Source organism: Condylura cristata, unplaced genomic scaffold (assembly GCF_000260355.1).
Source record: "Condylura cristata isolate star-nosed mole 26May11 unplaced genomic scaffold, ConCri1.0 scaffold00025, whole genome shotgun sequence".
NCBI lineage: Eukaryota > Metazoa > Chordata > Mammalia > Eulipotyphla > Talpidae > Condylura > Condylura cristata.
Window position 1 is genome coordinate 14,012,054 of NW_004567126.1, and position 22,768 is coordinate 14,034,821.

A 22,768-nucleotide genomic window follows, 5' to 3' on the forward strand; every position below is an offset into this window, starting at 1 on the left:
AGTCTATTTGATTGATTACATTCACCTCTGAGGAATATTTCCACTAACTTAAGTCAACTACTTAGATGAGCAAAAAACCTTAGTCTTTTAAACATACTGTAGTAGACAATGTACTAAATACTGGAGCAGCAGAGGTAAATCTTCAAGATACAGCATGGTGAATGATAGGGCAGTTAAGCCAATAACAATGTAGATGAATTCACTAATTGTAATGATCTTGATTCGTTATGCCTGAGGTTCCCTTAATATTGTGAGGCCAAAGGAGAAATACCACATCACTTTCTTGGTAGAAGGAGGCCAACTTGTGATAAGAGAAGGTCCTTAGCCCAGAGCTGACCCTCAAACACAAGCCCAGAATCCCTGCATGGAGAAATAGAACAAGAGGCTCTTGACAGGGACAGTGCCTAACGCAGAGGTTCTAACACAAAGACAGATAATTGACCGTCACTGTTAGAGGTTAGAGATTTAACTTATTGTGACTGCAGTTCCTTTATGATGCACTTAAAAGTTTACTCTTTCTCTGAACGCAACAAAGTAGCCTACAGGATTTTAAAGAAGGGAGAGAAAGAATGGGAAAAATTGAGCTAGAGAAAAAAATGAAGACAGTGACAGTGTGAATGGAGGAGGGGGAAGCTGAAGGAACAGCGTCAATATTGAATGAGAAAGATGATGGCTTGCGCTTTGGCAGCTAGGGACCATTTAACAAGAGCAGTAATAAGAATTCTCTAGGTGAAGATGATTAGAAATAATAAGTTAGGTGTTATCCAGGGAGAAACAGCCATAGAAGTGATTTATTTAGTCTTTAAAACAACCTTATAAAGGAGGTTGCATATCTGTTTTACAGATTAGGAAACCCTGATCCAGAATGTTACGTAGCTGCTTGGGATTATCTAGGATGTGGGGAATTCCTATTCAATCCAGGTTTTCTAGCTCCAAGTTCAGTGTTTTCCCTACCTGCCCCTTGTTAACTATGACATCTGAAGATACTCTTCTTGGTAGACATCTCCCTCCCCCAGTAACTCTCTTTTTCCTATTTGATCTATATGATTTTTCCTATATGATCCTATATGATTTTTAACCTCATATGAATCAACATAAGGAAGTTATTCGGTTGTTTAGTATTAAAAAAAGAGATTCACTAACAGTTCTGTTCATTCTGTTTCCATTGCTTTCTAACTTGAAAGGAATACAGTAAGTATCACTCAAAGTTGTCTGCTTTGAATGTGTATTTGTAATCTGTTAAGTGGTTGATCAGTAAATTTGTCATTATTTTTCCATGCAAGTGCCACATGCATCCTTTCTGCATTTCTGTGTGCTGTATTGTGGGCTGAAGAGGTGTTGAGACAGTGGTGTTGCCTGGGGACTGTGCACAGGCAAGACAGAGTCAGGGCACCCTTAGCAAGGTCACCTCAGCCACGGAACCAAGGACCCAGATCAGGGCCTCACATTCACACTCTGGACACTCGATTAGATATGCAGAAAGACAGCTGTTCTTTGGAGAACCAACTCAAGTTTCCAAAAATTCACAGGTGATTACCATCGACTAGAATAGCAGTTTACTAATTTGTGATGTGGCTGTTACAGAGAGCAGATTGCTTCTATCCGTAGCATTGTTTCCTTGTGGGAAGAGAGTGGGGAGCCACTTAGAATCTCAAGGAGACCTTGGTCTGTGGTTTAAATGGCTGGTGAACTTACTCCCACGTTTCCACATGACTGACCTGGGGCTTGGGCACCCTCCACTTGGCATTGCTCACCCAGCACTGCCGGACTTCGCGCTCACCCCTGCTGGGGTTCTACCTGTTCATAAGGATCATCTATTTTCTGATAGCACTTTGTTTAACTGCATGCTGTATCTTCCTGCTTTCAGCCTGAGCGCTTCTGTCTCCCCATTATTATCAGCATTGATTCATTAATCAAACTATCACGTGGGTCTGTTTTTTAGAGTAGCATTCGTGAAATCTTGAAGTGTGTTAAAATAGGACATAATAGTGATCGCTCATGTAATCATTTGTAGATCGTTTGTTGAATGTGTTTTGTGTACCTTGAATGATTAAAGAAGACCATTTAAATAAGATAATGTAACTGAAAACTTATTGTAGGTATAGCCAGAAGCAGAGTTGAATCACCAAGTAATTAATGTTACTCATGACTCCAGAGGAGTGGGCTCACAGTTATCATACTTACTAACTTTCCATTTTTCAGAGCTAATTATTATCAAATGTGTAGATTATTTTAGTTTTCCTTCCTGTAGCTGCCTTTTCTCTGCTGATTAGCTTTTAGCAGAGGATGGGGAAGGTGTACAGAATATTATTGACTCTGGCAAAATGTTTGGTAAAGAGCCTTTAATAAAACCTGGTTTGAGGTCTGTCCTGTTTGGTTTATTGTAGCTATCTGTGTCTCTGACGCTGCAAGTTATTAAAATGAATGTTTTGCATTTGTAGTTCCAGAGGCCCCAGACAGGCCTACCATCTCTACCGCTTCGGAGACGTCTGTCTACGTGACTTGGATTCCTCGGGCAAATGGGGGCTCTCCAATCACAGCCTTCAAGGTGGAATATAAGCGGATGAGGACCAGTGACTGGCTGGTGGCAGCTGAGGACATTCCTCCTTCTAAACTTTCTGTGGAAGTCCGCAGTTTAGAACCAGGTGTAACATTAGACATTTCCTTCTGTTATCCTCAGTGCTGAGCGTAGATGCTTATTTATAATAATCTTACAGTTTTCTAATTCTTTTTTTTTTTTTAAAGATTTATTTGTGCATACAGAATTGGGGTACAGGCCAGAGGCTCAGGGACGGTGAGAGGCTTCACCAGAGACAGAGTGGGGAGCAGAACAGGCAGATCGACAAAGTACACTGCTGAGGGGAGCAGCGGGCGGGCGAGGAGAGGTCTGCCACGCCATGTGGTCACCTCCGGGGCAGGCGGGAATCGAACTCATGAGGAAGTGGCTTTTAGATTCTCAGTGCTGGGCTTTAACCCGCTGCGCCACCAGGGAGGGCCCAGTTTTCTAATTCTTAATGCAAAAAGTGAATTATAAAAATTTGAAAATTGAAAAAAGGAAAAGAATAAGCTGACTGAAATCCATTTAGGCAGAGGTAGTCATTGTTTCCATTTTGTTGCATTTCTTACCAGCTTTTTTTCTTAATACAGAATCATGCCATAAATATTATGTGTGACCCATTTCCCTCTTATCATGTATATTTTAATAATTAAAAATGCTTCAAAAACTCAAATTTTAATAGCTTTATGTATACTGTAGCAATATATCATAATTTAATTTATCCTTTATAGTTTTATTTTAGATTATTTCTACTTATTTACAATTAGAAATAATATTGTGAAGTCTTGTTTTTGCTATTAATGAAGTTGGTTCTTTGACAAAATATTTTGATCTGATGATATTTCAGCACTATTATATTCAGTTTTATAGAAATAAGACAACACTGAACACTTGTATTTTCTTTAAGTTTTGTTTCAGCAAATAACTCCTTCCCCCAATATTCTGAGGAAGAAATTGTATAGTAAAAAAGAAAAGCAGGGATCACAACCTTTCGTTTATTTAGGTCTCAAAATCACTTTTATCTGTGCACCTTTAAATGAGTGTTAGTAGGAAATGTCTGTGTTTGTCTAAACAGGTACCACAAGGAGCACAGAAATCTGTTGGTACAGTTGGGAAAAGTGGATGCACCTATCTGTAGAGGCAGTTTTAAATGTGGGGGAAATCTACCAGTGGAAAACATTGTCTTCAGAAGCCTAGTGGTTATGTTTGAGTTATTAGGAAACATGCTTTAGAATTCTAATCTATTCTTTTAAATTAAATTTTTTTTGAAACTCATAATTCCCAGATTTTTAAAATCTTACTATCTAGTCCAAATAAATGCCTTCTGTTGTAGTTCAAATCTGTTCCCTCTTTCCCTATTACTGGAAGAGCCAGAGTGACATCTGCCGTCCCCCACACAGGGTTCCTTCTTCAGTGTATTCACTGTGTCAGACTTTGCCTCTGTGGTTTCTTTTAAAGGAAAAAGAACCTAGATTTGGGTACAGATACTTCAACTTAACACTGTACTGATAAATACGACTTGAGGATGAGGATGGTTAAAAATGTACTTTCCCTCTTCTCAGCTGGCCTTCCATGGCAGACAGCTCTGCTGAGTTTTTCTCCCAGTGACTTCTAATCAGGTCTTGGATTCTTGAATACGATGCACTGAATAGTGACTGTGTTCATAGAAATCGTCACATGGATTGAAAGCTATTTACCTTGTGGGCTTCAGAGTGTGTTATGGTTATTGTCATCAGAGACTGAAATACAGTTGTTATATTTTATGCTTTCAGTTGTCATTAATGACTTTTTAAATTTTCTGGTTTTATTTTTTTCTTTCTCAACAGGCTCAACATACAAATTTAGGGTCATCGCCATCAACCACTATGGTGAAAGTTTTCGGAGTTCAGCATCTCGTCCTTATCAGGTGGCGGGGTTCCCCAATCGTTTTTCAAACCGTCCGATTGCTGGACCTCACATTGCATATACAGAGGCGGTCAGTGACACTCAGATCATGCTAAAGTGGACAGTAAGTAAAGCACCTTCTGTGGTGAGAAGGTTTTCTGGTCTGGCTTGGTTAACAATTTAATATTCTCATGAGTGATACAATGAACAGCAAATCTTTCAAATTTTAACTGCAGAGAAAACCAAGGTGGTATACAGTTGTCTAAAAGCACATATTGTAATTGGGGCAGTGCTGGAAATAAAATTATCATTTACTTGTAATCGGCTGTCACACAAGTGTTAATTTAGCATTTCATGAGGTATTCATTTGGAATCACATCTTTTTGTGCCTTTGAACCTTATGAAATATATATTACTTTGCTGTAAGCAAAATGCTCTTAACACTTTTGAATTTAAAATGGCCATCAAGAGCCTACCTGATGGCACAAGGGGTTAAGTCTCAGTACTGTGAAGCTACTAGCATCAACTGCAGCATGATCCCTGGACAAGAAGCTACCCACATAGCATAGCAGACCTCTCCTGTCCAACCTGCTGCTCCCCTCAGTAGTGTGTATATTCTGCTCCCTACTCTGTCTCTGGTGAATCCTCTCTCCCCCCAACCTCTGCCTACACCCAAGCTCTTGTATGCATAAATAAAATAAATCTTAAAAAAAATAAAATAAAATGACCATCAAGGAAGCTAAGAAAATACCAACACTGAAAAATAAATCTTAACGAACATAAAAGTTATATTATTGTTTCTGACATGGGTTTACTTCTACTTTTTTTTTTAGTACATTCCATCAATTAATAATAACACTCCCATTCAAGGATTTTATATCTATTACCGGCCAACAGATAGTGACAACGACAGTGATTACAAGAGGGATATTGTAGAAGGTAAGTCCCGTTGCTAAGCTGGCATCCTAATATGGAAGCTTTGGTAGGAGAGGGTTTATAAATATTACCAAAAAAAAAAAAAATGTTGGAGGTTAAGATAGACTAAAAAATGGCATGTGCTTATGCTGGTGTTTTTCCCAAAGCAAACAGTTTTCCCAATTTAATACGTAGGTAGTGCTTTACCTTTTGGTCATAGAAGTAGTCAGTTACGAAAATATGGGAGAGAGATGACTTGTCAGTAGTTCATCTGAAAAGAGTTCTTGATTTCTGTTTAAAAGATGAGTAATGAGTGTAAAAATCAGTTACAGCTTTTAGCTACATTTAAGTTAACATAACTCAGAAGTTCCATAGAGGTCTGTAGAAGGAAGATCCCATCTTGAGTATGTTGCCACTTTTAGATATGCTGAGAAACTGGGATGTGTGTAAGGCAAAACCAGCCACGATGGTAAAGTCTGTTGAAACTGTCTTTCTACTGCCTGACAATGGAACCAGAATGTGGCCTCTGCTCTGCGGTGGTCTTGTGGTCATTCGCCCCGAGGACACTCAGCCAGTTCATTGTGCCTCCCCTTTTCTCACTGCCTCCCATCGCACACGCCTTCTTTAGCTTCCTTGTGTTCACCAACACTTTTCTTGCCTCAGACAACCTCCTCCCAATTACATGAGGTAACCTGTTACAGTTGCGAATGCCACCTTTTATGTTTGTTTTATAGAATTTACCATAGTTTAGATCCATGTACATGTGTGAAATTATTTGCTTAAAGCTCATCTTCTCCATAAATGTTCATCTCCTTGTGGGCAAGGAAGCTTTTTCTCCACTGCTATCTCTCCAGTCCCTATAGAGATGAGGAGTTTGGTATTGACTGAATGAATGAGTGAGTGAATGAATGAATGGAGACCCAAAAGAAAAATGGAATATCTGGGGGTGATCAGGCTAGAAAAAAATAAGAGAACAGACTAACAGAAGCAACATGACAGCTCTTTTCAGATATTTAAGAACTAATAAGTGGAAGAGAACTCAACAATTGGAGGCATGGCAGCTGAAAGGAAATAATGTAAGAGAGAACCTGCTGACATGGCATTTCTAACAAGGGTTAGAAACAATAAATGGACAAATTTTGGAAGTGGTCAGAGATACATAACACTTACTTCTCAGTACTACCTTGGAAGGGACTCTTATTTTGGGTAGAAAGCTTCTTCCGACGTCTTTTTTCACTTTAAGATACCATGTTTTAAAAATATTAAATGTGCCAATGGCTCATGTTAGAAAGTTGCTGTAAGTCAAGGTTATTTTCACATGATTTCCTTTTCAAAATTAATTTTAAGTTAAAAGTAATTTATAAAGTTATGTAAATTTCAGACAAACAGCATCATAATTTGACAGCTGTATTATGATTTCTTGACATCTAAGACCATATACAGTTTATGCTGATGGTCATATTAAATAGTCCTTAATATATTCATATAAATATATTAATTTATATATTCATATATTAATATAGTTGTATTAATATACAGTACTTTAAATAGTTCCTTTAATGTTTCTTTAAATATTGTGACATTCCATATAATGTTTACCCGAAGGAATGAATTTTTGACATATTGAAAAATTATCATTTGAGTCGTCATACCTGGCACATCGTAGGTGCTCAATAAATATTCTTGAAGTGAAGGAATGATTGTTTATCTATCTGTAAAAGTAGGAAATAAACCGATTCCCAATTAAGTTAAGAAAAATAAGTCAGAAGGAAAAAAGAAATACTGAATGGTTTCACTGTTAGGGAATATAGGGAAACCAGAGGGTCAGGACAAAGACAAAACTTGCAAGTCGGCCATCGATCTGAGGCCTAGAGCAGGGAGGGAAGGGCACGAGGCATGATGGTGGTGAGTCACAGGTGCGTGGTGGTGCAAGGACGATGGTGACTACTCTTGAGGGGAGACATCAAATATTGTACAAGAAAGTACATCAAGTATTGCACAATGATGTAAGAAGATAAACAAATAAATCCCTAAGATCTGCTGTAAGTATACAGAATCAGGAAAATGAGGGGAGGTAACTATTCGTGCAAACTGTTCTGCTCATTTAGTACGACAGCTTTTCAGGGCGAGAGGTGACTGGAAAGACACGTGTGGGTCTTGGGTGCCGGGGTACTCCCTCTCTTGGACAGGTGTTGGGATCATGGATGTGTCAGTTTGTCAGCATTCAGTGAGGCGGACGTTAGGGGTGCATCTCCCTATGCATATTTACTTTGTGAAAGAAAGCTATTTAAACAGAAATGGAGAGAATTGTTTGTAACTATTCTTCATTTTAGTCCTTAGGTAGGTCTTCACTTTTGAGAGAGTGGGACCATCAAATTGTTATTTTAAAATTCTTCTGACAGAAGTTTTACGTTGGTTATGAAACTGTTCTAACTAGAGAAATGTAAATAAAATCAATATCCCTCTCTGTTTCTTTCTCCCCACTTCTCCATTTTCCTAGTTCTATTCTAGAAATAGCCACTGGTGAACAGTTTTGAAACTGCATTCTCTAGTTAAATCTTTGAGCTTTTACAAACTTGTGATGTGAATAGGAGTGGCAAGCTGGGATATTACTTTAAAGGAGCTTTTGTATCCAGTAGTAATGTCTGCAAATGTAAGGTTTTTTGCTTGTGGTTCACATCGAACTTGTTTATAAATGTAGTAGATGGAGCACTTAGATGTTTAAGTGGGCTTCACTGTGCTGTGTAATTTGCTTATTCCTTATTTTCAAGTTTATGCTTTTGAAATTCTTTTTGTGGCAGTTGGAAACTATTGGCCTATTCTCCTAAACCCAGGCACACAAGTATTTACTCTTTGTACCTAAAGTTTTCTTTAAAGTATTAGATTACTTATGTACATTCAGAATTGTTTAAACTTTTGGGAAAAGTAAAAAGCTCAAATTGTTAAATACAGTAAAGGAAGAACAATTACATTATCTTATTTTCCAAATTAAGTTATATGTTTACATGCTTCCAACATACAAATGTTTTTGTCATGGATAATTTTATTTTATAAAGTTGAGTTCTACATAAATCAGAGGACCGGCCATCCTGATATTTAAATCTGTGATTCTCACCTATTCTAAAAGATTCTTAGAGAGGGAAAAAAAAGCAAAGGATATGCTGGTTGTTAGTTTTAAATCTAACAATACACTTAGTTGTCTTATTTATCTATGATCAATAAAAATTCTTTTGCTCTTGATATTTCTGTAAATTTTAGCCATTGGAGTAGTTACCATAAGATTGGACTATTAACCTAACAGTATATGTATTATTTTAATTATTTTCCCTTATCAGTATCATATCAGAAGCTTTGTTTTGTTCCATCTTTACTGTGCTCTGAAAGGAAAACTTCAAATCTAGTATATTAATTATTCAAGAGAATGTTTATAGTTAAGTGAGTATAGGTCAAAAATTACCTGAGGGTAGAAGGGGAAAAAAATAGATGTCTTTTAGAAAGTTTTGGTTTAAAGACAGTTCTGCTCAAATTTCAACCAGATTTAGAATCAAGATTCTTTGAGTCCTCTTTATGTTCATAAATAGGGCACAAAATTCCCCTTCAGAGTCCCCTGATCCTAAAACAATCAGATTCTCTTCCTTAAAGGATATAGTTTTGTGTAATTGACGAGTTGTGTATTGTGATATGGAAAGGGGATTTTGCTTCTCGATTGAAATATTTTCGTCTGTGTTGAATTAGAAAGGAACTTGGTAATACTTGTGCTGTCAGCCAAGTAGATTTGACTTCTATGTTTGGTTTTGTTTAGCTTTTCCTCCCCCTTTAATTAATGCTTAAATCAGTAGGTGGTATAGTTAAGTTTCTCAGAAACAGTAGAAACAGTTCGAAGAGGTACTTTCTAAGAGGAATTAAAGGTGCTTAAAGAGTTAATTAAATCTGGCAGAAGTGTCCCTGTTTATTAAAGTTTGTCACAGTCCTGTGGAAGTGAAAATGGAGAGAGATTTGTCTGGAGTGTTCCATTTAGGATTGTTTCTAAATTAAATGTTGGCTGTGTGCCATGGGTTTAACAGAATCATTCTACTAGAGATAGGTGTGGGATTTGGAGACCCTGATTCAAGACAAAAGAAGTAATGGGACCAGTGGCTAAGAGTTTCCCTGGTAGATTTGCTTTTTGATTGTTCTTGGCCTTTTATTCAGGCATTTGTTTACCTGTATGTTCTTGCCACATCCAGTGTAATGAAATTGAAAGTTTCCCTATGACCTATCTTGTACATGATTACCAGCTTTGGGCAAACCCCATTTGCTGATTAAATATATCCTGTTGCTCTCTGAGGGGCGGATAGAATGGACTGACTTATTGGGCTGAAATCAGAGCAAAGAGGGCTTGAAGGATTTTTATATTATTGCATAAAATTACCATGTATTTCATGAAAGTCTCATCACTAATTTATAATGAGACAAAGTATTACTACCAACACGCAGGTCTAGCTTTAATGCAGTTTATCTCTTCTCTTTGCTGTTTTTTCTTGACATGTAACGAGGTGCTGTTCATCTGTGGTACATTACTCAGCTCCTTAACATTAAGCGCTTTTTGTTGCACAGACCGCACTGTCTGCTGATGGGTGCTGCTCCAACCTCACTTGGAAATTGCTAATTATATTTACACTACCATTTAGGTTGTGCCTAGATGTATGTACGTACATAAAGCTAATTATTTATTTCCTGTCTAGGTTCAAAGCAATGGCACATGATTGGCCACCTGCAGCCAGAAACCTCCTACGACATTAAAATGCAGTGCTTCAATGAAGGCGGGGAGAGCGAGTTCAGCAATGTGATGATCTGTGAAACCAAAGGTAGGTGCTTGGGGAGAACTTGGGCTTTTCCCCTGAGGATCCTAGAATTCCGAACTCTAGATGGATTCCTTCCCACTGTCGAAATGTTGACCTCAGGAAATGTCTGCTTTGGACCATTTTGTAGGTGTTTACATTTAGACAATAGAAAGTATAACATGGTGTCAGAAACCACACTTGTCTAAAAAGCAGATTACCCAAGCATTAATCCTACTTGTTAATTTTTGTGTGATCAAAGTAAGTCATTTCCCTTCTGTTTTCTCCACGAAGAGCACAGAGGTATTTGCTGACTCATTTCTGAAATCGCTGTGAGAATTGGAATACTAGAACAAAGTGTAAGATTTGAAGGAAAATCATTATGCTACTATGTGAGAAATGGTTTCTTGAGTGACAGATAAGTGTTATACTATTTGTTCATCTTAATTGTTAAGCTGGAATATGCTAGTTCTAAAGGGAAATTCTCAACTCTGCCTACATACACACATCAACTGTGAAATACTGCCATCTCTTGAGAAATCTTGTCACGAGCTGGTTCTTTAATCCATGAGGTCTTTAGGAATGACACTGAAGTCCAGCTGTGTCCTCCACCCTGGGAGATCAGACTGTCGGGAGTTTTCCTTTTGTCCTCTAGTTTATGTTTTTCACTTCATCTTTCTTGCTTCAGGGCCTTAACTGTGTCTTCTTACTCATGTTACTCATGTTAATGGGTCTCTCCCTCACCCTACACTGTAGGGCATCTGTCCTCAGTTTTTGTTTTTTAATTATGGTAACATTGGTTTACAACATTTTGTGTGAGAGCATGAGCTTGGAAACCAGACCATCAAGTTGAGAGGAAATAAACCTACAGGACTTCCCTATGAGTAATCCTGATGTTCAGTGTATGATCAGGGGCACCCATTTTGCCTCAGAACCTTGTTTGTTTTCTTTAGAACTGGCAGGGATCTTAGAATTGTATAATCCAACGTACCTTCTGAAGTAGAAATTTCCTTTCGAGTCTCTGCCAAATACTTATCCAGCTTTCAGTGGTGGAGAGCTCCTTCATTTGAAAGATAGCCTCCTCCTTCCTAATTCCCTGCTTTGTTTTGTGTAGTGCAAGTTAGAAAGTTAAACTACAGAAAGTTTGTTGAAGTAGATTTTTAAAATACACAACTCTGTTCCTATGGAGTGTTAGGAGCCGTAACGGGAAAGGTAATATACCAGCCAATAATCGTAAATTGTGCCATGTGCCAGCTTCCACTAAATGTTCTACACAGCTCAACTCATGTACCCTTCATTGTTACCTTATGGGGGAGCTGCTGGCACTCCCTCCCTTCCCCACGTGCAGAAGCAGGCCCATGGAGGTGAAAGCCACGCAGCTAAATGCAGGTGGTGGAGCTGGGAGATGAGCTGGCAGTCTGGTTCCAGAGGACAGGCTGCCAGCCACTGTATTCCACTGCTCCTCTCTGATATGCGAAGACTGCAAGTGTGTTATCTCGAGGCAATAACTAGGCTCTTAGCTTTTGTTCTGGTTATCATTGAGAACACTAATGCATTCAGTAAAAATACAACATTTAGAACAATTCTAAAAGCTTTTGGCTTTAGATTAATATCATGCATGAGATTTTTGGAGTTGTGTATAATTGTCTAATAATCTGAAGTCCTGCCTTCTAATGCTACTCAGATGTTGGAGCCATGATACAGGTAATTCCTTGTCTTATGCAGCTCAAAATATATCAGATAAAAAGGAGTTTTTGTCCCATCCATATGCTAAAGTACTTTTATTTTAAGTCTGGGAGTCTTGTACCATAGAGCAGATAATCACATAGCAGTTTAGGTTAAGACCAAGCGCATCTGCTTCTCTAGCATTTGTGAACTGAAGCGTTGGCACTTGAGATCTGTAAGCTTTTGAGCCCCTTTGCGACGCGTTGGTGGTCACCTCATCTCACTAACAAGCGTAAACAGACTGGCTTGCTTTTTAGCCAGACCTCCTTCAGAGAGTAAACCATCTCAGAGTCTGTATTCAGTCTGACATCATGTTTTCCTTTTCATTTCAACTAGTGAAACGTGTTCCGGGAGCCTCTGAGTATCCCGTCAGAGACTTGAGCACACCTCCGAGTTCCTCCGGGGGTGGAGGGAACGCCGGGCCTGCGGCCAGCCCCGCCAGAAGCAGTGACATGCTGTATCTGATCGTGGGCTGCGTGCTTGGCGTCATGGTCCTCATCCTCATGGTGTTCATTGCCATGTGCCTGTGGAAGAACCGCCAGCAGAGTACCATTCAGAGTGAGTCGTCCACAGCATTTCCTGCTTTTTTTCTCAAGATGGGTAGAAAAATATTGTCCGAATAAATATTGATTTCTAACACTTTCCTGTATGAATGTCAAGGTATGAAAACCATGAGCTCCTTAGTCCTCACTCAGAGGAGGTGACTTTAAATCTGTCCTAGCTGTCAGCCAAAGTAAGTGGAGCATCCAACTAAATTGCCCAGTGGAAATAAACAACAAAGCTCAAATTAAGCAGGTCTCTAAGCACAGAGCTGACTTAGTGCTGGGAGACGCTGCTCTGTCAGACCACCAAAGAGGAGGAGTTGAAGCAGGAGCTGTGGAACTTCTGTGGAAACACCTGCAAAGTGGTACAGATCTTGTCCAGGGGTAGCAAGGAAGCTGGCGAAGACGTTCCTGAGCCACTGTCACTGCCTGGCGCAACGTGACATACAGTCTGCGCCCTGCTCTAGCGTGGCCCCGCCTGCGAATGCTTCTCACTAGCCCATGAGGGTGCTGGCTTGAGACAGATCGCCCAGAGCTCCTTTTCTAGGGTCTAGAAATACTCCGCTCGCCCCTCAGTTCTCTTCCTCTCAGTTTCCTATCTTTCGTGTTCCCCCAATTATTATAAACTAGGATAATCAGGTCAGAGCGGGACGTTCCTCTCTGATAGCAAGTTTTTTGGCTTCTCTTTTGGCCCCGGAGTGAGGGGTGCAAAGCGAAGGAAGATGCCAGTAGCCACAGGCCTCCCAGCAGGTGTCCGAAGGGGGACAGTCCCACATAGGGGCCTTTTTAGGCCATGAGGATGGGGTGTGTGGCGGGTAGGAGCAGCGCCAGGGACCTTTCTCAAATTTCCTAACTTCTTAAAGATGGGCTGCACAGAGGTGGTGGGGTGCCATACCGAAGGGGTGGAGATCATTTGATTGGGCCTTTTTTCACCAGATAGCTCTGAGATCATTGACTTTAACTATGCAAGTGTGTGGTGAGTGGTTAAAAGTATACTCTGGTTCTCTGAGCGAGGTTGATTTGGCAGAAATCATTTCCTTTGTGAGTTGATAATCTGTTTAAAAATGGAAACCTGTAACAGTAGTGTTCATTTGGTCATTCATTCAAAAGGTACTCAGCTTTATTTTCAGTGTGACAGGCACACAATGGAAATGTAACAGAGAATAAATTTGACCTCTGGTGTCTTAAGGTGTATAGTTTAGTGGGGAAAATATACTTAGTGTCTACTGACCCTAACTCACCTTGTAAGAGGTTCAGTAGTAGGAAAAGGTGCACCGACTTTATTCCTGGCATACACACCTGCATATCTTTGAAGAATTTTACCAGAACCCTGGGAAGTCCTGTGCAGTTTAGATACTGAACTTTCTAAGGGATATTTTACTTTTATAAATATATCTGGGAGATGTGTCTCAGGAAATCAGAGATCCCCTGAAATACACTGCTGAGGGGAGCAGCAGGTGAGACAGGAGAGGTCTGCTGTGCCATGTGGGTCAGCTCCCTGGCTGGGGTCATATTCATGCTGCAGTGGCTGGCAATAGCCTGACAGCACTGAGAGTTTAACCCCTGGGCCACCAGGGAGGCCCTGAAAATCAGAATTTTGAGGCAGCTGTCTAAATGCTTTTAATGCAAGAATGTTAGAATCATTGTGTCCCCACAATTTCCAAATTGGTTCTAATAACCAGGCAAACTATTCAGTTTTCAGGGAAAGTACACATAACTCATTTTTTCACTTGACATTTCCTATCTAAGTTAGCTTTTTGTTTTTGTTGTTTTACTCAATTTTTTAAGCGCATTGTCATTTGATAGTTTCAACATGTACAATTCATGTGTTCTCTTTTGAACAATTTCTCTCTTCATTTATATTTCCATTAACAGCCATAATTACCTGAAAACTCTTAACTACCTCTGACCATAAAGGAAACAGCAGCAATCACTTAGCGGGTTTTCAGTGAACACTTTCGGAATTGGTATTTGTGTACTTGAAGGTTCGTGGTGGTTTCACTAACAAAACCCCCCAGCAAGGTTGTCCTTTTCAGTATCTCACTTGTTTTTTATTTTTCTTTTACGTTCTCTTTTGACAGAATATGACCCACCAGGATATCTCTATCAAGGGTCAGATATTAACGGGCATATGGTGGAGTACACCACCCTGCCCGGTACAAACCGGATAAGCGGGAACGTCCATGGGCACTTCATCAGCAATGGGGGGCTCGGCAATGGCTGCTCCCACCCCCACCACAAAGTCCCCAACGGAGTCAGTGGGATCATGAACGGGAGCATAAACGGAGGCCTTTACTCCGGGCACACGAACTCTCTGACCAGGACCCATGTGGATTTTGAACATCCTCCTCACCTAGTGAATGTAAGACACCTAACTCTGATGTCTTTCTTACGCCCCACGGTGCCTGCGTGGAAGGTCTGACCTTTCTCAGTATAGAAGGTACTCACAGCTGCACTAAAATAGAGATCGTAGGAGTCATTGGCATCCCTGGATGTAGAGTAACCTTCGTGACCTTTCTCTTCACAAGTGATAACTATAGTCATCAGTTTGGTTTACATTTTAAGAATTATTTAGCATTGGTAAGAAACAGATTGAAAGATATTCTTGGGATGAAATGGAAATACCTCTGGGAAAGGATGTGACCAAATTACTTTAAATTTGCATTTTGGGGAGCAGAAACAGAAAGCTCCTGTGCGTGGAGGAATCAGGCAGATCATGAAACTGAGTGAAGCTAGTTGGGGCTGGGGCAGATGGGGCAGAAGTGATAGCAAGCTGGACGGCTTAAAGAGGCCACCATAGTTCAGTTCCTACTGTGGGCGTGCAGGAGAGAGGGCCCGGTGTTGCCAGGTTTTCTGATTTTTCAAAACATGTGAATCCAAGTAAAATTGCCAGATGTCTTACTTATATGGTGGCAACTATTCCAATTCTTGAGAGCATTTAGGCCACACATGGCTGTAGGCCACTAGTGGGACTTCTGGCCGCTTGGGAATTTCTTCTGCCAATTGGGTTTTGTTCTTGCTTGTAGATTTTTGTATTTTATGAAATTTGTATTCTGTAGTCACAGGAGTAGTAAACTTCCAAATTACGAAAATAGAATTAGAACAGGAGTATTAATACCTACTGTATTTCAGGGAGAACTAGCTGATACAGTTTACTGTTTGAAATGAGACGAGAATGACTAGCATATTTAAAATTTATGCTGGTTGAAGAATTTCTCTGCACTAGGAAGGTTGACATATTACATTGTATACACAGCCACATAATTTTTCAAACAAAGAGTTCATTTGTTTCATTGATCAAATTAAGTGTTCTTTTGGTTCTTGTCCTGGTTCTGATTACAGATAAATTTGCCCTGACCTGCCATATGCTAAAATTTGATCTTTAATTTTAGTTAAAGATGTGTATTAGAATATTATGTTTGGAGAACAAAATTTTAAACATAGGTATCTTAAAGTGGGAATCTAATGGCTTCCGTGTGACCTGGCTTTAAGTTTATTGTTTAAAAAAATATTTAATTTGCCTCTATGCATATCGGTACCAAAACAGAATAATGATTTCATTATTTTATATGGAAAGACATGGATTCTATTCAGATTTTCTAAGCTTCTTGTCACTGTTCCGAGTCTAAACTACTAATGTTATCCAAGAAACTGAAGGAGGGAGCATTCAAGTTTGAATAACACATGCTGTTTCCATAAGAGGAAAAAAATGAGTCTGATGTTTGTTTTAGCATTTTAGCGCAGTATTTTGCACAATAAATTGCTATTTATATGCTAGTTGCCCCATTAGGTGTACTGTTTCAGAGCTTATCATCTGTAATTTTTTTTTTTAATTTTTTTTTTAAAAGATTTATTTATTTGTGCATACAGAACTGGGGTACAGGCCAGAGGCTCAGGGGCAGTGAGAAGCTTCACCAGAGACAGAGTGGGGAGCAGAACAGGCAGATCTACGAAGGACACTGCTGAGGGGAGCAGTGGGCAAGACAGGAGAGGTCTGCTGCGCCATGTGGCCACGGATTGAAGAGCTGCAGTGGCTGCAGATAGCCTCATGGTGCTGTGCTTTAACCCATTGTGTCACCAGGGAGGGTCCCTGTAATTTTTCTTATTCTTCCTTTCTGGTTGGGAAGAAATAAGGAAAGTTTTAAATTTGTGATTATCATAAATATCACTGAGTTAACTTTAATTTGTTCAATAATTAAGTATGTTACCTTATAGGTGACAATTTCGTTTTCTGAACCTTTGGCATTTGTCCTAATGGACTGGTTATAAAGTATAGCAATAGTCTTTCTTTGAATGCTTTCTTAAAAATTCCTGTTGCTCGTTGGATCAGGAATGTTCAGAAATTTTCAATTCTTTCGGTTTGCTTAGATTTTGGCTGTTGTTACGGGATGAATGGAAAGTATGCTGGGAAAAACAATTGCCTGAACTTTTCCTAACCCTGAAGGCCTGTCTGTGGTTGGGTGCAGTGTGACAACCTTCCCAACCTTATCAAAGTCAATTCTGCTGTTTTCCATCTGAAAGCAGAACTCTGACTCTGATCAGGAGGCCAGTTCAATTCTTACTTCGTTTTTGAAGTTCACTTGTCATTGTATATGGCAAGTGAACATTTTACAATGAGGTATGTGTTAATTTGGGCATTTTTCTTAATTTCTGGGTAGTTTCCGCCAAAAGCAACATCAAAATATGAATACTGCCGTCCAAGTCATTGCTGGCTGAGAATCTACTCCATCTGGAAAAATATAGCATGTTTTAAAAACTTAGGGTAGTCAAGTGAACAGACCTCATCAAAATAATTACAGGAAAATGAAGATGGGTTTATCTAGTGACATCACCCCAACATTTCCATCCTGCTTCTCCAACTGGCATCCCAAAAAATTCTTCTACGATGGCTAGAAAAGTCAAAACCAGAAGGAGGCTAAAATGTATAGTACATTTGGGCCTGATTAGATTTGAAACACTGGAGGAAAGTACTATTTATTTACTTACTTGCTTTTTTACTTTACTAAGTAAATAATAATTTACTAATCTTTTTATTACTTATTTGCATCTGTTCAGAACAAAAATAGTTGAAATAAACAGGGCAGTTATGGTTTGAGAGTACAGTTTTAACAGTACACAGGTGGATGACTAAGCTTAACATTGCTCAGGAGTAGTTAAAACGCACCGTGGGCCCGTCCATTGTTGGCGGGACTTATAGATTTGACGTAATTGGGTGACTGCTGTATGGCTCCTTCAAGCACTCTTTCTTCTCTCCCTGCACCTTCTTCCTGACAAGGGTGGTGGAGTATACACAGCAGTCCCCCAGACGGACCCACTGGAGTGCGTGAACTGTCGAAATTGCCGGAACAACAACAGGTATGTTGATTGGTATCCATGTGGTTGTGCTGAATAAGCTATATAATTGTGGGTTTTTTTTTTCCATTCAGCAAAAGACGTTCTTGAAATTTTACCTAAGGTATAAATGAGAATATGGAGTCTTAGTTTCAAGGTTTGTTACTCGCTTTTTGGCTTGTGTCAGGTTTTGTCTTTCTATGCCTCTGTTCCCTTAGCTGTTTCATCATCTATTAAAGATTTGATTTCCAGTTGAAGAGTTTTTGAGTCTTTAGCTGCTCTCTCAGTGATATTTGCAAATAAATATTTGCCTCATTTCCCCAGCAAATATACTTCCAGTAGTCAACTGCTTCTCCCTGGATTCACTATACAGAACCTAATACTGTTTCATGTTTCTTCTACCACTATGAAAGATTATGGCATCATTATGGCAATGATGATGAATGATAACTACTGCAGTTAATAATAAAAATCATATTTGTGAAAACGTGCTGAGTGGTAACACTTAACTGTGTGTAATGAAAATGAGTCCTATTACTTACCAATAAATAAAATATGCATGATGTTCTTTTATAATTTATAGATTATTGTTTGGGGTTCATAAATTAAGTGCATCTGTTCTCTTATAAAGTAAATTAAGTATTCCCAAAAAAGACTTGGTTGTCACAAGTTTAATGGTAGATTATTATTAAAAGGTTTGATGTTTTGAAATCTTTAGAGTCATTTTCTGAAATACAGATTTTTATCTTTCCTCACCTGTTTTTTTCTGTGCTGTGAATGACAGCATGTTGAATATTAGGGAGAGGGAAATCCTGTGTCTTTAACAATGTGTGTTTTTTTTTTTTTTTGCATAGTAATAACTGAAATTTTCTTACTAGCTTATTCTTAAAACTTTAAGATAATAGCAAAATCTTGCTTTGATTTTCTGGATCTTCTTACATTTAAAAAGTCATAGCTACACACATTCAAAGTATGTAGAGTAGCACATTTCAATTTGGACAGAATACTTAGAAAGCTATCCTTCTACCTCCATATATGTTCATTCCAAAGGATTATCAATTTTTTGTTGCATTAAACTCATGACTATCAGGAGTCGTAGTGTTTTCTTTCACATAATGATAGTATTCTAAAAAGGCCTCCCCAGCTCTAAAACATCACAATTGTATTATAACATAGTAACTCAATATTATAGTTAACACATAAAATAACTGAAGTCTATATATTTCTTTATTGAAATGAGATTTGACTTATATTTTTAAAATTGTAATTACAAGGTTAAAAGTTGTGTCTGGGAGTTTCCAAAACCAGAACTTGGAGAAGGATCTGCTCAACCATAGAATTATAAAAAAATACAGTTGATCCTTGAACAGAATGGGTTTGAACTGCACTTTCGTACTTGCGGATTTAGCCAACCTCAGGTGTCTGCTGGTTGAATGTGCAGATGGGGAGCACACAGATATGGATATACAGATTTTCTGCAAAGTTTCTGTAAGTGGGTGCCCCTGACCCCCATGTTATTTCAGTATCTACTATTTCAGCCTATGTTAAAATCACACCACAAGCCATAAACTTTCCTGGAGATGTTCTGTTCTTATTCATCCGTGGAAATTGTAACTTTAAGCAAGGTGATGCCTAACAAAACCAATTCTGGCCAGGAATCCTTATTTTTTTCTTATCAGCGTTTTGCAAAATGACATTGAATGAAGTGATGTAATTTGAGAACCTGCTGTGTCTAACATTTGCTTGTTACATTTTTAAATTCGACATGATCCTAAGTAGATTTTAAGATGTTTATAAGATAAAGCTACATTTTTGTCCTGAGTTTATCATGGCAGGTACATGCTAAAGAACAGCTTGAAATAGTTTAATTAGAACAAATGGTATTGCTAAATACATATTGTGTTTTCCTTTGGTCAAAGAATAAGTAGAGTACACTTTGCCTCTGCCTTAATTTGTGGTACTGGGAAAAATCAAATAGTCTTTTTGAGTCTCTTAACTGAAAAAAATAAATTGTCACAGATCACATCCAACACCCTCTGCTTATAGATTTTGGTAATGTGCTGCTAATTATGTCTTTATGATGGGATGTCATCTTAGTATCTAAAATACATCACAGTTCCTTAAAGAATTTAAATAAGCTCTACCATCTTGCATTCATGGCCACTTGTGTGTGTGTGTATATACTAGTCGTAGTTGTGGTCACTTTTTTTTCCCCTTTAGAACAATAGACAGTTGTCTTTCTGTTCAAGTTAATGACTTCTTACACTTTGTGTTTGTGGTTATATCTTATGTGGGAAATAGGTGAATTCTCTTCAGTCTGAGAAAACTGGCTTCTGTTTCTCCTTGACTTAAATATTCTTCCTGCCTGAGAGTCTACCTGTTTAAAAGGCAAGTCTTTGCTTGCCTGTGTTCCCTTTAAAGTCTCACCTGGCTCCGAGGAGCCATTATATGATTTTGACATTTAATAAGGTGCAGAGAAATATCAGTACGTGCCTCCTATCAACTCTGGGAAATTAGAATCATTGAAATTTAAAACTTACAACTCTTTTAAGTCAGGAAAGTTAATCTCCTCGCAAGATCCTCTTAAATGGCAAAATTTATAATTTATACCTTCAAATGCCCAGAGGTAGATGATATGTTTTGTTTTTTTTTTAAGATTTATTTATGCATACAGAACTGGGGTATAGGCCAGAGGTGCAGGGGCGGCAAGAGGCTTCACCAGAGACAGAGTGAGGAGCAGAACAGGCAGATGGACGAAGTACACTGCTGAGGGGAGCAGCGGGCAGGTCAGGAGAGGTCTGCCACGCCATGTGGTCTCCTCCGGGGAAGGCGGGAATCAAACTCATGTGGAGGTGGCTTTAGCATCTCAGTGCTGTGCTTTAACCCACTGCGCCACCCGGGAGGGCCAGATGATATGTTTTACTACCAAAACATGCACAATTGTGATCAGTTTACATTTAGAATATTGATACCACTAAGAATAAACCTGTGCTTCCCAAAATAATAAGTGACACAAGGCATGATTACAGTTGACTTCTATGGGGACTGTCCAGTAGGCATTTTAGAATTGTTGACTCTTCAGTGAAAGCAACATGTAGTGAATGTTAACCCTGCACAAGTGGGTTCTGAAGTGTTGCTAGGCAGGAGTTTCAAGAGTTCATGGATGAAGAAGGATAGTGTTTCCATGTGGGTAGATAGTTCAGTGGTTTTCAAATTTTTGTATCAGTTGGCAAGCTCATATAAACAATAATGACTAAACTCTACTCGAGTTGCTGCTTCAGTGGAGCTGGGGTGGAACATGAGAATTTACATTTTTAATGAGTTCTCAGTGATTCTAAAGCTACTGGCTCTGCAACTATAATTTCAGAGCCACTGAAATAATCTGACAAGAAGAGAGGAGTAGTATATGAAACTGCAAAGTCAGACTGAGTTTATATCATGAATGATTCTGAACATCAGTGTTTGAGTTTTGTCATTAAAAATCTTTTGAGTGCTTACCATGTCACTAGAACCTAGCTCCAAAGAGCTCGTAATCTAATAAGAGTGACTCATAGACAGTTCTGAATAGAGTGAGCAGAATTTGAAGAAACACATTGAATCTTACACTTTTATATTTAGGAATAGCAGGAAAATTCTAATTTTTGTAAAATAGTACCAACGGGATATGAGATTTTTGCATTAAGTGGGTGGGGAGTATATATTAAATGTTGAGAAACAATGGGTTAGTAGCATAATTCTTTTGCAGGTTTTTGAGAAGGAAGTAATCTACTTCGAGATGTGTTTATAGCTGTATACGGTTGGGATTGGAAGGAAGAGACCAGTTAGATTGTGGTAATGAAGACCTTTAGTCTTCATGCAAAGAATGGAGTTAGAAAGACAGATGATTCTGTAGTTAAAATCTTTAGGATCTGACCATTGTAGGGATCTGGGGGAAAAAAAGAGGAGGTTGAAAATAAATAGAAAGTTTCAAACATGAATTGTCTGGTCATTGTCATGGTAGTTATAGAATTAATGAAGTGATATATTGACAAGGGTGATGGATTTGGTTCTAGGCATGTAGAGTTTCGAGTACCCATTGGATATCTAAGTCAAGGAGACAAATGAAAATGCTGGTCTTGGGTTCAGGGGTTGAGTGAGATTATGATATTAAATTTAGTAGAGACTTGTGGCAAAGTCATAGAGGGCTTAAAAATGGATGAGATCACTAATGGAGATAATAACCTTAACTCATTGATTTTCTTTATATATTGAATTATTTAGCACATTTATTTGCCTCAGGTCTTAACTATTTAAAGTGACTAGGCACTTTAATTTTTATTTAAGATATATTATTTTTTACCTTCATATATCTTCAAGGAAATGAGAGGAGAGGAATGGTAAAATAAAGAGAGAAAGAAGTGTAAAGAGGACTCATTCATTTATTCAGCAAACATTTGTTAAAGGTCTGGTATAGGCCAAGCAGTCATAGAGCAGTGATCAAAATAGATGTCATTTCTACCTTTTCTGAGCTACTAGTTTGATGAGGAGGCATATCATTTATAATTTGACATAAATCACAAAAATATATAATGAAAACAGGATGCTTTCAAGGAAAAGTAATGAGTTTATCAGAGATAAAATACTTCTGTAGACAAAAGCTTTTGTTCTGTAGCACTGAAGAATTTATAAAATTAGGTAAAAGAGGGGGAATAGGATTAAAGTTTTCCAGATTTTTATGCCAAATCTCTAAAGCAGGCTGTCTGAATCCTCCTGGGACATAAAGAAGGATAATATAGCAGGGGTCAGAGGTGAAGAAGATCAGATAATCTAGAGCCAGAGAGAATCAGTGAAATGGCTGTTTGTGATAAACACTCTGGACAGAGCCTGGAGAATAAACTGGCACAACTGAGGGCCCAGGGAGCAGGTGGATGGCGTGCAGTTGTCCATGTAAGAAGTGGTGCAGTAGGCGTGGAGAGAATGGGGTAGCTGGTGGTGCTCCTGTCCCTTGGCCGCCT

At 38.7% G+C, this 22,768-nt stretch overlaps 1 protein-coding gene across 1 annotated transcript in view; it reads left to right on the forward strand.

Moving 5' to 3' along the window:
• The window catches only part of CDON (cell adhesion associated, oncogene regulated), a 58,502-nt gene that overhangs the window by 23,393 nt on the left and 12,341 nt on the right, over positions 1-22,768 (forward strand). The window contains exons 11-17 of the mRNA XM_004689116.2: positions 2,442-2,645; positions 4,384-4,565; positions 5,275-5,380; positions 10,081-10,203; positions 12,238-12,459; positions 14,525-14,805; positions 17,719-17,798. Coding sequence (XP_004689173.1) covers positions 2,442-2,645; positions 4,384-4,565; positions 5,275-5,380; positions 10,081-10,203; positions 12,238-12,459; positions 14,525-14,805; positions 17,719-17,798 — 1,198 coding nt within the window. The remainder of the gene's footprint in view (positions 1-2,441; positions 2,646-4,383; positions 4,566-5,274; positions 5,381-10,080; positions 10,204-12,237; positions 12,460-14,524; positions 14,806-17,718; positions 17,799-22,768) is intronic.